General features: G+C 47.4%; 2 protein-coding genes across 3 annotated transcripts; one reads left to right on the top strand and one right to left on the bottom strand.

Annotated features, from left to right (window-relative positions):
• Positions 1 to 3,658: 3,658 nt before the first annotated feature.
• On the bottom strand, positions 3,659 to 4,516 carry LOC311589158 (uncharacterized protein; the record flags this gene model as incomplete). 2 transcript variants are annotated; one of them, XM_084767438.1, is made up of 2 exons in its annotated part: positions 3,659 to 3,761; positions 3,882 to 4,516. In XM_084767438.1, 2 exons carry the CDS (start codon positions 4,514 to 4,516, stop codon positions 3,674 to 3,676), a joined length of 723 nt encoding a protein of 240 aa, XP_084623564.1. In that variant the 3' UTR covers positions 3,659 to 3,673. The 2 variants fall into 2 exon arrangements, with proteins under 2 accessions (XP_084623564.1, XP_084623565.1); XM_084767439.1 differs by having other exon boundaries at positions 3,741 to 3,761; positions 3,908 to 4,516.
• TPT1 (tumor protein, translationally-controlled 1) lies at positions 4,401 to 7,774 on the top strand. Its single transcript, XM_084767440.1, has 6 exons — positions 4,401 to 4,536; positions 4,696 to 4,769; positions 5,224 to 5,414; positions 6,057 to 6,162; positions 6,635 to 6,751; positions 7,582 to 7,774. Exons 1-6 carry the CDS (start codon positions 4,509 to 4,511, stop codon positions 7,582 to 7,584), a joined length of 519 nt encoding a protein of 172 aa, XP_084623566.1. The 5' UTR covers positions 4,401 to 4,508; the 3' UTR covers positions 7,585 to 7,774.
• The last annotated feature ends 5,637 nt before the right edge of the window (positions 7,775 to 13,411 follow it).

Here is a 13,411-nt window from a genome sequence, read left to right as displayed (position 1 = left end):
CTCACTGTAGAGGAATGTTAATTCAGAACATGGCTGCTCTGGCAAGAGATCACATCCAAAGATCGTCTAAGTCTGTGTGATCTGGCTAGAATGCAGGCACACCTTTAATCCAAGAGACAGAGGGAAACAGATCTAAGTTCAAGGCCAGCCTGGTCTAGAGCAAGTTTCAGGTAAAGAAAAGTTTAGGTACAGGTGTGGTTGTACATGTCTTTAATCCCAAATGTCAAAGGTAAAATTAGTTTGTAGAAGGAAGCACCCATGGTTGAAAGTGATGTCTAATTGAGAAGGGAAACTTCTTCCCCGGGCAATACAGAGAACGAGGATGGAGGAGGCCGTTTTCCAGGGACAGCTTTACAGAGGTTGAATGAGAGAACAAGCGAGACACAGGTGAAGACAGAACGAGCCAGAGAATGAGGAGGAACCAGAAGATTAGAGCAGATTGCTGGAGTTAGTTTGAGGCCAAGCAGAGCAACGCAGAGGCCCAGAGAGAAGCCAGGCTAAATAAGTCAGCTGGGAGAGGAGTCTGAGCCAGAACAGCTGAGTTGAACCAGCCAGCAGACAAAGCTCAGTAAGGACAAGAAGGGTGAGCTTATTAAATAGCAAGTCTCAGAGGCTGGAAACACTCTAGGCCTAGGTTAGATTGTATGGAGGCTAGCCGCTTCCAGGTCTAGGCCTAGGTTAGCAGACAGAGGCAGTAAGTCTCAGACAACAATCAAAACAGGTGAATAAAAGTTCCTTTTACAACTCACCACTGTTCATGTACTTCAACAGCCCTCAATAATAAGTTAGGACTCAGCTGACCATTAGACTATACAGTTTCACTGACCACTAGACTGCAGTTCCACTGACCACTAGACTGCAGTTCCACTGACCACTAGACTGCAGTTCCACTGACCACTAGACTGCAGTTCCACTGACCACTAGACTGCAGTTCCACTGACCACTAGACTGCAGTTCCACTGACCACTAGACTGCAGTTCCACTGACCACTAGACTGCAGTTCCACTGACCACTAGACTGCAGTTCCACTGACCACTAGACTGCAGTTCCACTGACCACTAGACTGCAGTTCCACTGACCACTAGACTGCAGTTCCACTGACCACTAGACTGCAGTTCCACTGACCACTAGACTGCAGTTCCACTGACCACTAGACTGCAGTTCCACTGACCACTAGACTGCAGTTCCACTGACCACTAGACTACAGTTCCACTGACCACCAGACTACAGTTCCACTTACCACTAGACTATAGTTCCACTGATCATTAGATTATACAGTTCACTGGCCACTAGACTACAGTTCCATTGACCATTAGACTAAAATTCCACTGGCAATTAGACTACAGTTCCATTGATCATTAGACTATACAGTTCCACTGACCACTAGACTACAGTTCCACGGACCATTAGACTAAAATTCCACTGGCCACTAGACTATAGTTCCACTGACCTTTAGACTACAGTTACCTACACTTCCACTTTTACTATGATGCATTGTATTTTCTTTTTCTATTTTCAGGACAGGGTTTCTCTGTGAATAAAAGTTAGTTTGGGCTATTTTAAAACTTTTGTAGACCAGGCTGGTCTTAAACTCTGCCGGCCTCTGCCTCCTGAGTTCGGTGCTGAGATTAAAGGCGTGTGCCACTATGCCCAGCTTGATTCACTGTGTTTTATATTCTTTTTTTTTTTTTCCTTAAGAGGTTTTTTGAATGAAGAGTCATCAGGCACCTTTCAGAATGAGGAAGGGATCACAGAATTCTATTTTCTTGTTTTTGATGTTTTGACACAGTTCTCCTGTGGTCCAGAACTTGTGCAACTGAAGATGACCTCAAGCACCTGATCATCTTCACAGCTCAGTTGCTCAGGTTTCCAAGTTACGGCACCTCTACACCGAGTCCTCCATTTCATTTAGTTCAAGTAAGAATTATTCACTAGTCACTAAACTTCTTTTCCCAATCCTTAATATAAAAAGTGCCAGGTGCTGCCTGGTGGGTACCATGGCCTTTAATCCCATGACCCAAGAGGCAGATCTCTGTTAATTCAAGGTGAACCTTGTCTGTGAAGCAAGCTCCAGGCCAGCCAGGGTATGTGGTAAGACCTTGCCAAAAAAACAAAACAAAATAACAAAATAACAAAACAACAAAACACACACACACACACACACACACAAAACCTATTCACATTATTGCAAATGTTTTCAAACTTCTAGGACTAGTCCACCTTGGCTGGTTCCTTATCCATTTTCTGACCCAATTAGCAAGGAGCATTCCAAATCATTAGAGCGCACCCTGAGCGACTACTTTCTCCTCCAGCCTGTGGGCGTTTCTCATCACGAATGGGATACTGAGGTGAGAACCATGGGCTCACACCTGGACTCCTAGCTGACTGAGGCTGAGGCAGGAGAATCCTGATTTCCAGGGCTGTCTGGCTCCAAAGGCAGCTCAAGAGCAGCTTGCGCTACACAAGCAGATGAGTGACAGTCGAGCTAACTGTCAGGTGCCAAAGAAACTCGGGACAGATGGCTTTCAGGCCTGGCAGTAACAACTTCAGGGATATTTTGGAAAAAATGAATTTTGGGAACCACACACACATGTCCCACATGTATTTATCACCTGTTAAGCATGCCAGCTGGGGGGTCTCATCTGATTAACTCACAGAAATTCCATTTTATACTGAAGCTCAGAGGGCAACTTTCCAGAAATCACAGGGACTGTTAACATATAGACAAGATTCCAGCTTAGTTTCCAGCCTTCAGCTCTCTTCCACCATGGCTACTTTTTTGTTTGTTGTTTTGTTTTGTTTTTTGGAAACAGGGTTTCTCTGTGCAGTCTTGGCTATCCTGGACTCACTTTGTATACCAGGCTGACCTTGAACTCACAACAATCCTCCTGGGACTAAAAGGGTGAGCCACCATGCCTGGATTTTTTTGTTTCTTTAATGATGTGAAAAAAAAAAAACCTTTCATTTGAGCATAAAACTAGAGAAAATAACAGAAAGCAATAGAGATTGAGGTTCTATATAAATGAGTGCTTTTTTAATAATTTGAAAAATGTTGAATACCTGGGATAATGTCAAATTAATATAGAAATTCACAAGCAGCGTCTAGTGGTGCACGACTTTAATCCCAGCCCTTGGGGAGGCAGAGGCTGGGAGTTCAAGGCCAGCCTGGTCTACAAAGTGAGTCCAGGACATCCAAAGCTACACGGAGAAACCGGGTCTCGAAAACACCAAAGGGGGTGTTTTGAGAGTACAAACTCATTGACTGTCGGTTATGTGTCCATGTTTTCCGACGCCCTTCACCATTTTTTTTTTAACTTCATTATCCTTCGTCCTTTAGTGTGTCTAAGGAAAGTGCTAATCACCCCATCTTCTTGAGGGGATCCCATTTCTTAAGTGACCCCTTTGATTTCATAGTTCCAGTATTATCTTGAGTCCTGATCTTGCGCAAGGGTTTTATTTCTGAATGTGTTATTCCTGTGTTTATAATTTGTTAATGTATAATTGCGCCTGCTCCTTTGACATACTAACTTGTATGAAGTTTTCTAGGTCAGGCAGGACTGGCTATGTCTTTCTCAAGCACAACACTAGAGATACAACTGACTATAACCAAATCTGGAACGGAAGAAGATTTGTGGTTTTATCATGCCATACATGTTTACCTGAACGACGGGACTCAAAAGTTGTATGTTGTTTGTTGTACTTCATAATGGATGTAAATGCCCTCTGGTGACCCGGGACGCTCACTTTGGTCCTGTCTAGTCCTGCAGCACCAGGGACAAAAAGTGACAATACAGAACTTCGTTCTAACAAAGGGCATCATCTGACAAAACGTAAGAACAGACAAGCGAAGATGTCGGGCCAGACCCAACACAGACACTGACATCCGTAACCCACTGGACAGACTAACCAGGGGACCCGCGACACCTCCCTTCCCCACGCAAGCCCCACGAAGTCCGTGGGCAGCGGTGGGGTAGATGCCGGATATCCGGGACGACAGCCCGGCGCAGTCCCGCAGTCCAGGCCGCGCGCCCCGCAGCAGGAATCCAATTCTGCTGACATTTTCTTTCCGAGAAAGGGAGTGAGAACTTGAGCTGCCGGGCGCGGCGGGAGGCGGAGGCAGTGGTCGACGGTCAGCCGGGAGTCCTGCCCGTCCCAGCATGCCCTGGGCGCCCGCTCCCCGCCCCGCCCCGTCCCGCCCCCGCCGGCCGCGCGCACCCATGGGAACGCCGCATTGTGTCCCCCGCCAAGTCCCCGGATGGCCCGCCGCCCTCCCTGGTCCGGCCGTGACGCGGCCACGCCCCCGCGCTGCTCTGCGTGCCACGTCACCGCTTGCGGCAGTTCCGGGGGCGCAGCGGGCGATGACGTAGAGGAACGTGCCCTCTATATGAGGTTGGGGAGAGCCGGAGTCGGCCTTTTCCGCCCGCTCCCCCCTCCCCCCGAGCGCCGCTCCGGCTGCACCGCGCTCGCTCCGCGCTGTCAGGCTAGCGCCGCTGTCCCCAGCCGCCACCATGATCATCTACCGGGACCTCATCAGCCGTGAGTCCGGGTCGCCCCGCGGGTCTGGGTGCGGGTGGGTTCCGGGAGGCCGGGGCGCGAGCGCGGAGCTTGGGGCCGGGAGCCGCCGCGTGCCGCCCAGCGGGCGCGGGAAATGGCGGGCCTTCGCCCGCTGACGGGCGGCTCCGTGTCCCCCTTTAGATGACGAGCTGTTCTCCGACATCTACAAGATCCGGGAGATCGCGGACGGGCTGTGCCTGGAGGTGGAGGGCAAGGTGAGCGGGGCGCCGCGGGGAAGCCGGGCGTGCGGGGCGGCGGGCTGGGGTTGCGGAGAGGCCGCCCGGGCTTGTGCAATCCTCCCAGCCGCCTCCAGGCGGAGGAGACGCTCTTTCCGGCCTTGGGTTTTTCTAGAAAAGTGGAGGCGGAGCCGAGCCTGGAAATAGGTCCGCGAACTCAGCGCCCATCCTCCTTCCGGGCGACCGGGGACACATTGTCTCTGTTTAAGATGTGTTGGCGCCGTCTGCGCTTAACCCTTGGCGATCCGAGAAAGCCCACAACTTCTTGCTTCCGCTTGGTTAGAATGGCCACCGTTTCTGATCAGGGCAACGATTAATTTTTTCGCCCTGGATGGGTTAAGGTGTTCCAGGGAACTGACAGATCGTTGCCAGAGTGTAGAAGGTAAGTAGGGAGTGGGGTTTTTCGATCAGATATTTTTTTTTCTTAATGTAGATGGTCAGTAGAACAGAGGGTAACATCGATGACGCGCTCATTGGTGGAAACGCTTCCGCCGAAGGCCCGGAGGGCGAAGGTACCGAAAGCACAGTAGTCACCGGTGTTGATATTGTCATGAACCATCATTTACAAGAAACCAGCTTCACAAAAGAGGCCTACAAGAAGTACATCAAAGATTACATGAAATCGTAAGTGATGTGAACACCCTGTTTTGGTGGCCAGGGTCCTAGAAGACTTAACTGGTGCATAGTTGGTTCCTTAGTAGTAGAGGCCTTGAGAAAGGAGGACTTTTATTATACAATGAAGGGTGCTTTTCAGTAAGGTGGAACCTAGTGGAGTGAGCAGTCTAGATTTAACTTTGGAAAATAGAAAATTGCTTTAAAAATTAAAATGTCCAGATGTTTTTAGGTCTAGATAGATGTTTTACATTGATAGAGATGAGATATGATAGATATTGATTTACATTCATAATTTTAGACTCATCAAGATAGGAAAGATGTTTCCTTCAAAGTTGTCAAATACAAATAGCTAAAACACTATGAATATAACATGATTGTATATAACATGAATATAAATCATGATTGTTTAATGGTTCTTGCTATATGTAGTTTATTATATCTGTGTAATAAATGTATATGTAAAAAATTAATTTTAAGAAAAAAGTATGTTTGGACAGTTTCTGTCACCTAGTAGTGACCTATGTCATTTTGCTTATAGCTAGTAGCCCTTTTTGGTTTTTAGGTTGGGACTTGTATTCTTTTACTTACTGGAGGAAATTGATTTTGCTCAAGCTTCAATATTTAATAACTTGTTAAAATGTACTGTTTTAGACTCAAAGGTAAACTTGAAGAACAGAAACCAGAAAGAGTAAAGCCTTTTATGACTGGGGCTGCAGAGCAAATTAAGCACATCCTTGCTAATTTCAATAACTACCAGGTAAATAAATCAAAGGGCTGGACAGAAGGGATTGGGTTGTTTTTTCTGTCTGTACATGGCCCTGGCTGTCCTGGAACTCTCTCACACTAAGATCCACCCACCTCTTTCCCACAAGGAGCTGGTATGGAAAGTGATAGGCCTTGAACCAGAGATCCTCCTGCCTCTGCCTCCTAAGTGCTGGGATTAAAGGGTTTTTTTTAACCACACTTGACGAGCATATGTATTGCTTTTGAGTATCAGAGCTTTTTCTTGACAAAATGTTGACTTGTTCTGGATTTCCCTTTGATAGTTTGCTTCTGGTTTTAGAGACAGGGTTTCTTGATGCAGTCTTTGGCTGTCCTGGAATCACTTAGACCAGGCTGGCCTCACACTCAGAGATCTGCCTGCCTCCCCAAGTGCTGGGATTACAGGCACACTTTGCCTTACATTTGTGTGTGTATAACAGTCTAACTATAGGTGTTTGTTTCTTCAGTTTTTTATTGGTGAGAACATGAACCCAGATGGCATGGTTGCTCTCTTGGACTACCGTGAAGATGGTGTGACTCCCTACATGATTTTCTTTAAGGATGGCTTAGAGATGGAAAAATGTGTAAGTATACTTTGAAATTGGTACTGTGAGACTAGGAAGAACAACAGTGTGGTTCTTGGCCATCTGCAAAGGGTGGGCTGCGTCTGCTGGTCTTGTACATGATGAGAGCTAGGCTCCTTTATCCTTTTGTTTTTTGAGACAGGGACTCTGTATAGACCAGGCTGGCCTCAGATCCTCCTGCCTCTTTGAGTGCTGGGATTAAAGGTGTGTACCACCACACCTAGCTCAGGCTCCTTTAGATCTTGTGGGAGATCTTAACTGGAGATAAGATTAGCTTGCTTGATAGAGAGCTCAGACGGAGAGCAGGAAGATCTGGACGTCATCTGTGTAAATAGTTTGACACTGCAAGTAATGGCCTCTGCCTCGCAGTGGTCCCAGTCATTGCGGATCATGCCGCACTGCAGGATTTCTTTTCAGAGTTCACTAACTTTAATACGTGGAATACAAGCATGTCTCTTTTATAAGGGGTCTTTTGGAGGCTTTCATGTAAACTAGCTGAAGCTATACTGAAGAAAATGGCTGAGCATTCCAGGACAGTTGGGAAAGTGGGGGTGTTCAGACCGTGTTTGATACTTGCTAGAGTCCTAAATGGAGTCTGCAGAGCTTGGCAGGTGCTGCTGACATGATGAGGGTAGTCTGCATCCACTGATAGACCTGGAACACTTGTGGTTGTTCTTCTGGTTTGCACTAGGATGCAAAAGAAAACCTCCCTGCGCTTCCTGCCTGTCTCTGTGGCAGACCAGATTGAATTGGGGCGTACACCTATTTGTATCCTAGGAAGGTTGCACACTCACTGGGGCAGCTGGTAATGCCGTCTCCTTGTTTTGCAGTAACAAACTGGACCCGTCACCATGACTGGCTGCTGCTTACCATCTGTACCATACCAGGACTGGGACAAATGGGACTGATGGCATCTTGAGCTTTTATTTTGACCGTGATTTATTCGGAGTGGAGGCATTGTTTTTATAAGGAAAAAAAAACATGTCTTGTAGGTTGTCTAAAAATAAAGTGCATTTAAATTGACTTAATGAATGTCTCTTTAATGTGACTGTGCCCCTCAGTCCTGTGGTGGTGGTGAGAGCTGGAGCCTGGCTGAGCACCACTGGAAAGCTAAGCCTCGAAAGTAATGGCTGCAGTGGCAACTACAGGACAGTGAAGGGAAAGAAGGGAAGGGGACCCCTAACTTCAACTCCTCCAGTGGAAGAGCTTACCAAAGTATTGAAGGAAAAAAAGACCAGGTTGCAAACAACCAACTTTATTTCAGAAGTAGATCCAAGTCTCAGGAATGAATGCCAGGTTCCTTGGGAACCAGAACCGTTTGGCAAACTGGCTTGTACTCTTTAGAGTTGTGCAAATGTGGTGGCAGAGACTGTAAGCAGTGGTCATTCTTTAAATAGAGAAAAGCCATGTAGAGTACATGTTTTGAGTGCTGCCTGCTCAGTATGGCTGGTTGGCTTCCCACTGCAGAAGCCAAGCAACTACATGGTAACTTCATGAGGAATGCCGGCAGCCCGTGTGATTAGATGACAAGCAAAGCTGGGTGAAATGGAGCTTGACAGACTTACAGCAGCATACTAGCTGCCTCAAAAGCAAAACAAACTGCCAGGCAGTTGTCCCAAGGCTTTATATTTAATTCCAGCACTTGGGAGGCAGAAGCAGGGTCATCTGAGTTCGATGTCAGCTTGGTCTTCACAGCAAGTTCTGGGATAGCCAAAGCTATACAGAGAAAGCCTGTTTTGAAAGAGTAATAAAACAAAACCCAAAGTGCTCAGCAATGGCTGGTTCCCAGGAGCTGGGATTTAAGCCTGAGACAACTGCCTGGCAAGGTTTGTTTTTACATTGAGGCTGGCCTCAAACACCTTGCCATTGCCACTGAATATAGGCCTGTGCCTCTGTGTAGTTGATACCCTGGAGATGAATGTAGGGCACCTGCCTGCCAACGTTGCTCTATCAAACCCTGGGGCTTTTTTTTTTTTCTTGAGCCTTTATAGGAATTGACCTTGAACTCCTCAACCTTTTAGTGCTAGAATAAGGCTCCTGACTTTTGAAGAGAACTTTTCTCAAGTCATGTTTTACTAAATGTCTCTACAGTATTCTTTATCATTGTCCAGCCCTGCTTTTTGCCTGGTGTTCTAGTGTGTGGTCTTTGTTTTTCAAGACAGGGTCTTTCTGTGTAGCCCTGGCTGTCCTGGACTCCCTTTGTAGACCAGGCTGGCCTCAAACTCTCAGAGATCCACCTGCCTCTGCCTTCTGAGTACTGGGATTAAAGACGTGCACCACCACGCCCGGCTCTAGGTGGTGTGGCTTTATTTCAGAAGGCTAGTAATTTATTTCATGGATTCAGTCCTGATAGTTGGCTTCAGGCTGCTCACTATTGTTTATGTTCTGGTTACTTCTAGAGCCACTGAGACAAGCACCCATGCTTCCTGTATCGATCAGGGGTGTGTACTGTTCCATCTTTCTGATGTTGAGTTTGGTACCTGTGGCCCTGGGATTGGGGGCATGTGTGGGACAATGGGATGGAGAAAGGACTTAAATGTTATCTGTGAAAGCCTTTGCCATGTGGGGCAGAGCGTTCAGGCCAAGAGAGTAAATACCTTCATCTAAAATGTGTTGGGTATTCACCCGAGAAGACTGCTTGGACATGGGTTTAAGCCAACAGAAAGTCTTTATTAGCCAGCTGGCGACTACACTGGGTGCTACCAATGCTACTAGTGTAGCACGGAGCCTTTCTCTGGGTGAGCTTGTAACCACAAAAACAATGTCTAAGCTGGCATAACTTCAGTTAACAAGAACGGCCATGCCAGGCGGGGTGGCACATGCTTGTACTCCCAGCACTCAGGGAGGCAGAAGCAGGGTGGTCAGTGTCACAAGCAGAACTGCAGAAACTAAAGGGCAAGGTTAGAGGCTTTCCCAGCTCTGTGGACTTTGATGCGTTAGATCTTTCTAGTTTTGGCACGTGGCGCTGCCTGCGGCCTGAATGGTCCTTGTATAATGGAGTCAGCAGTTCTGAGGTCTGAGGCCTTCTAGGGTTTGATGCACTGTTACATTGCCCACTGGTCTCAGTGAATGAGGCAAATCATGGACTCACTCTGCTTTAAAGAGGGGTAGTACATTTTACTGAACTGATGCATAATTGGCCATAGAGTTTAAAATCCAGGGCCCTGCTGATAATTTAATCAGAATGAGAATAGAATTAAAGGCTATCTCATAAGAGGTAAAGCTAAGCCTTTCCAGTTTTGTAGAACCATTTCTCCAAGGGAATCTAACTTCTTTTAAATCAGAAATAAACATTTAATACCACTAGGTCCTAAACAGACTAAGTTAGTTTGGAAAGCATCGAAAGAGACCCAGGGTCCAGTGCTTTGGACGGGTACATCACAGCGCCGACATTTCCAAGCCCCCAAAATTTGGCTTAAAACACCCTTTGTCTTTTGTTTCATTGGACAAATGGATGAAAAGGTTTTGAAACACCTGGAAGTTCTAGGCTGGAGCTGAGTCAGCTGTTTTTAAAGGCCTCAAGAGCCTTTTGTGTAGTCTCAGTTCAGATGAGGGCCTCAGTGCCCCCTTTGTGCTGGTGTACAGAGGCCTTTGTATTTCCAAAAACTTTGGCATCCAGAGGCAGCAATTTCCAGCTGCACCCAGGAGCTCTTGAACCTGTCTCTTAGTCTTTGGAGTTAGGACCTGAAGGATGAGACAGGCTCCTTTTACCTCCCCTCAGCTGGTAGCCAAGATAGGCAGCCTCATCGTGTTGGTTTTTCTCATGTGCCAACTTGACACACCCTAGAGTTATCTGGGAAGAGGCAACCACAGTTGAGAAAATGTCACCGGAAGATTGGCCTGTAAACAAGCCTCTAGGGCATTTTCTTAATTAATAATTGGAGTGGGAGGCCTAGCCCATTGTGAGTGGTGTTGCCTGTGGGCAGGTGGTCCCGGGGTGTGTGTGTGTGTGTGAGAGAGAGAGAGAGAGAGAGCGAGCAAACTGAGCAAACCATGGGGAGCAAGCAAGGCAGTGAGCAAGCACTCCTCCATGGCGTCTGCTTCAGCTCCTAACTCACACCAGGTTCCTGTGTTGAGTCACAGCAGCTCTAACTCCTCTCCTCTCCTCGATAAACTGTGATGTGGAGGTGTGAGCTAAGTAACCCTTTCCTCCCCGGGTGACTCTTAGCCATGGTGGTTCATCACAGTGTAATAGTCAGTCAGGGTTCTTGGAGTCATAGAACTTACAGAATCTCTCTCCCCTCCCCCTTCCGTGTGTGTGTGTGTGTGTGTGTGTGTGTGTGTGTGATTTATTGGAATGACTTACAGCCTGTAGTCCAGCTAATCCAGCAATGGCCAGCTGTGAACAGAAAGTCCAAGAACCCAGCATGTTGCTCAGTCCACGAGGCTGGATGCCTCAGCTGGTCTTCTGTCTGTGCTGGAATGCTGCAGAAGTAGGCTCCAGTGCCGGTGAAGGAATGGATGTGCTAGCAAGGCGAGGTGGGCAAGCAACAAAAGCTTCCTTCTTCCATGTGTGGCCCACATCAAAGTCGAGTCTTCCCACTTCAAGATCCCAATCAAAGGTGTGTGTCCTCTCCCGCTCAAATGTCTCCTCCAGAGTAGAGTAGTCCTTCTTGAGTTGACGGGTTCTCTTCAGCCCCACTTCCTTCTTAATTTTAAGTTTTGCTTTTTTTAAAAATATATATATTTATTTATTAGTATGTATACAGTGCTCTGCCTGCATGCACACCTGCAGGCCAGAAGAGGGCATCAGATCCCAGTATTGTTGTGAGCCACCATGTGGTTGCTGGGAATTGAACTCAGGACCTCCAGAGGAGCAGGCAGTATGCTTAACCTCTGAGCCATCTCTCCAGCTCGGCCCACTTACTTCTATGCAGGGTCATACTAAGAAAAAATATTTTCTTTTTAAACTTTTCGGTACTCAGTTTTCCAAGTGGAAAATGCACAGAAAACCCCCTTAAGTATTTTGAGCCCCATTCCGAGCCACACCTTGCAGTCCTGTTTCTATGGATGACTCCCATTGGTTCGTATTTTGTACCATTTTAGAGATGACATTTTTATCCAGGGGACTGGAGTACTGTCCATAGAAGCCAGTTGCTCAGTGTTTTTAAAACGCTGTAAGCCAAGTACCACACCCTGAAGAAAAATGTGTTATTCAAGGCTCTGGAGTCCCGGGAGTTAGAAATTGAGGTGTCCTGGGATGTGTTCCTTCGGATTCCGCCGTTCCATTTTCCTAGCTCGTAGCAGTCTTGTGCAGGCATTACCTGTAGGTGGCATGTTTCCTTTGGTTTCATAAGATTACACCCACCCACCCCCAACCCCCAACCCCCACTCCCACCCCCCCCACCCCCACCCCCGCGCTGAGATAAGGTTCCTCTATGTAGTCCTGAGTGTCCTGGAACTCACTCTGTAGACCAGGGTAGCCTCAAACTCAAGAGATCCTCCTGCCTCAGCCTCCTGAGCGCTGGGTTTAAAGGCACGGGACAACACCGCCCATCAGGAATTCTGAAGGTTTAGGCAAGCCAACTTGATTTATGTTGTTGGAACTAATTCTGAACTCGAGAGTTGGACAGTAACATCTCAAACTAAGCTGGCGCTCTGGAGGATGGTAACATTGTAAGGAGGGTAACCACGAATCTCAGGCAACTTGAAGAGGATGTGTGCTTGCGCGCATGCGCACACGGAATGAGAGGCCCTGCCTGGCAGGCGGAACACTCCCAGTGAAACAGATCTAATCACAGAGGATTTGGATTAACAAGACCACCACACGGCAGTGGTTGGCAGCTTATGATTAGCAGATGTGTCTAAGCCTGCATCTTAGGGTAAAAGCTAACAGCTTTATCTCCCCCAGAGAAGTGTTAACATTGTAATGTATGTAATTCTAGATCCTTTAGAATCTGACGTCAGGCGTTGGTGGCTGCAGGCACCTTTGATCTCCGTCAGCTTGTAGTGTCCTAATGTTAGCAGTTTATCCACGGAACCCCTCCAACCCACCTCTAGTCACATCACAGCATCACAGCAGCGGTGATAAGCAGCAACCCTGTGCCTGTCAGCAGTTCAAAACACACCTTCACCTTTCAGGGTGGGGCGGGGCATGTTTTGAACTTCTAGAATATTCCATCTTGTTTATTTGTTTAGAGAGTGTATAGATTGTGGGTTTCTGCTGTTACACATGGTTTCAAATAAGGGAGAGTGACATTTAACAATCTTATTCGCTGGGCCATGAGAACCTCTGGAGCAGATGTGGGTTGGAGGGGCCCGGGCATCAATACGCTTCAGTTAGAAAAACCATCAACTATGAGGCTTAGAGGAAAATTCTTTCCAAGTGGCTTGACGGTTCCTCAATTACCCTCTCAAGCTCGAGAGACCTCTCTCTGTGTGTGTTGTGCTTCTCTGAGTGGACAGACAGCAGCGAGCACAGGAGAGTCCTCTGCAGAATTTTGGCTCATGAGTCACAAGACGCAGAGTGAAATGAAAACTGAGATATTCGGTGACTCACTGGAGGGCACAGCCCAGAGGGGACCCTGAAGGCACAACTGTTAGTCACCGGTTAAAGCGAAAGGGTTCTTTTCTGGGAATATTTTTAGTAACACTGTTGAGCTACTAGGCATTCAGTCCTGAGTTTCTGTCTTTTCTTTTTTTGGGGGGGGGGGCATGAGG

This window comes from Acomys minous (assembly GCF_964271855.1).
Source record: "Acomys minous genome assembly, chromosome: 18".
NCBI lineage: Eukaryota > Metazoa > Chordata > Mammalia > Rodentia > Muridae > Acomys > Acomys minous.
This window is presented reverse-complemented; position numbering and strand designations above follow the sequence as displayed.

What these genes read in the sequence shown, in the direction of transcription:
- TPT1 (XM_084767440.1), top strand. Translation starts at nt 4,509, where the DNA reads ATGATCATCTACCGGGACCTCATCAGCC. An exon ending in ATCAAAGATTACATGAAATC is followed by an intron (nt 5,415 to 6,056) that starts GTAAGTGATGTG and finishes GTACTGTTTTAG; the next exon opens with ACTCAAAGGTAAACTTGAAG. An exon ending in CTAATTTCAATAACTACCAG is followed by an intron (nt 6,163 to 6,634) that starts GTAAATAAATCA and finishes TTGTTTCTTCAG; the next exon opens with TTTTTTATTGGTGAGAACAT.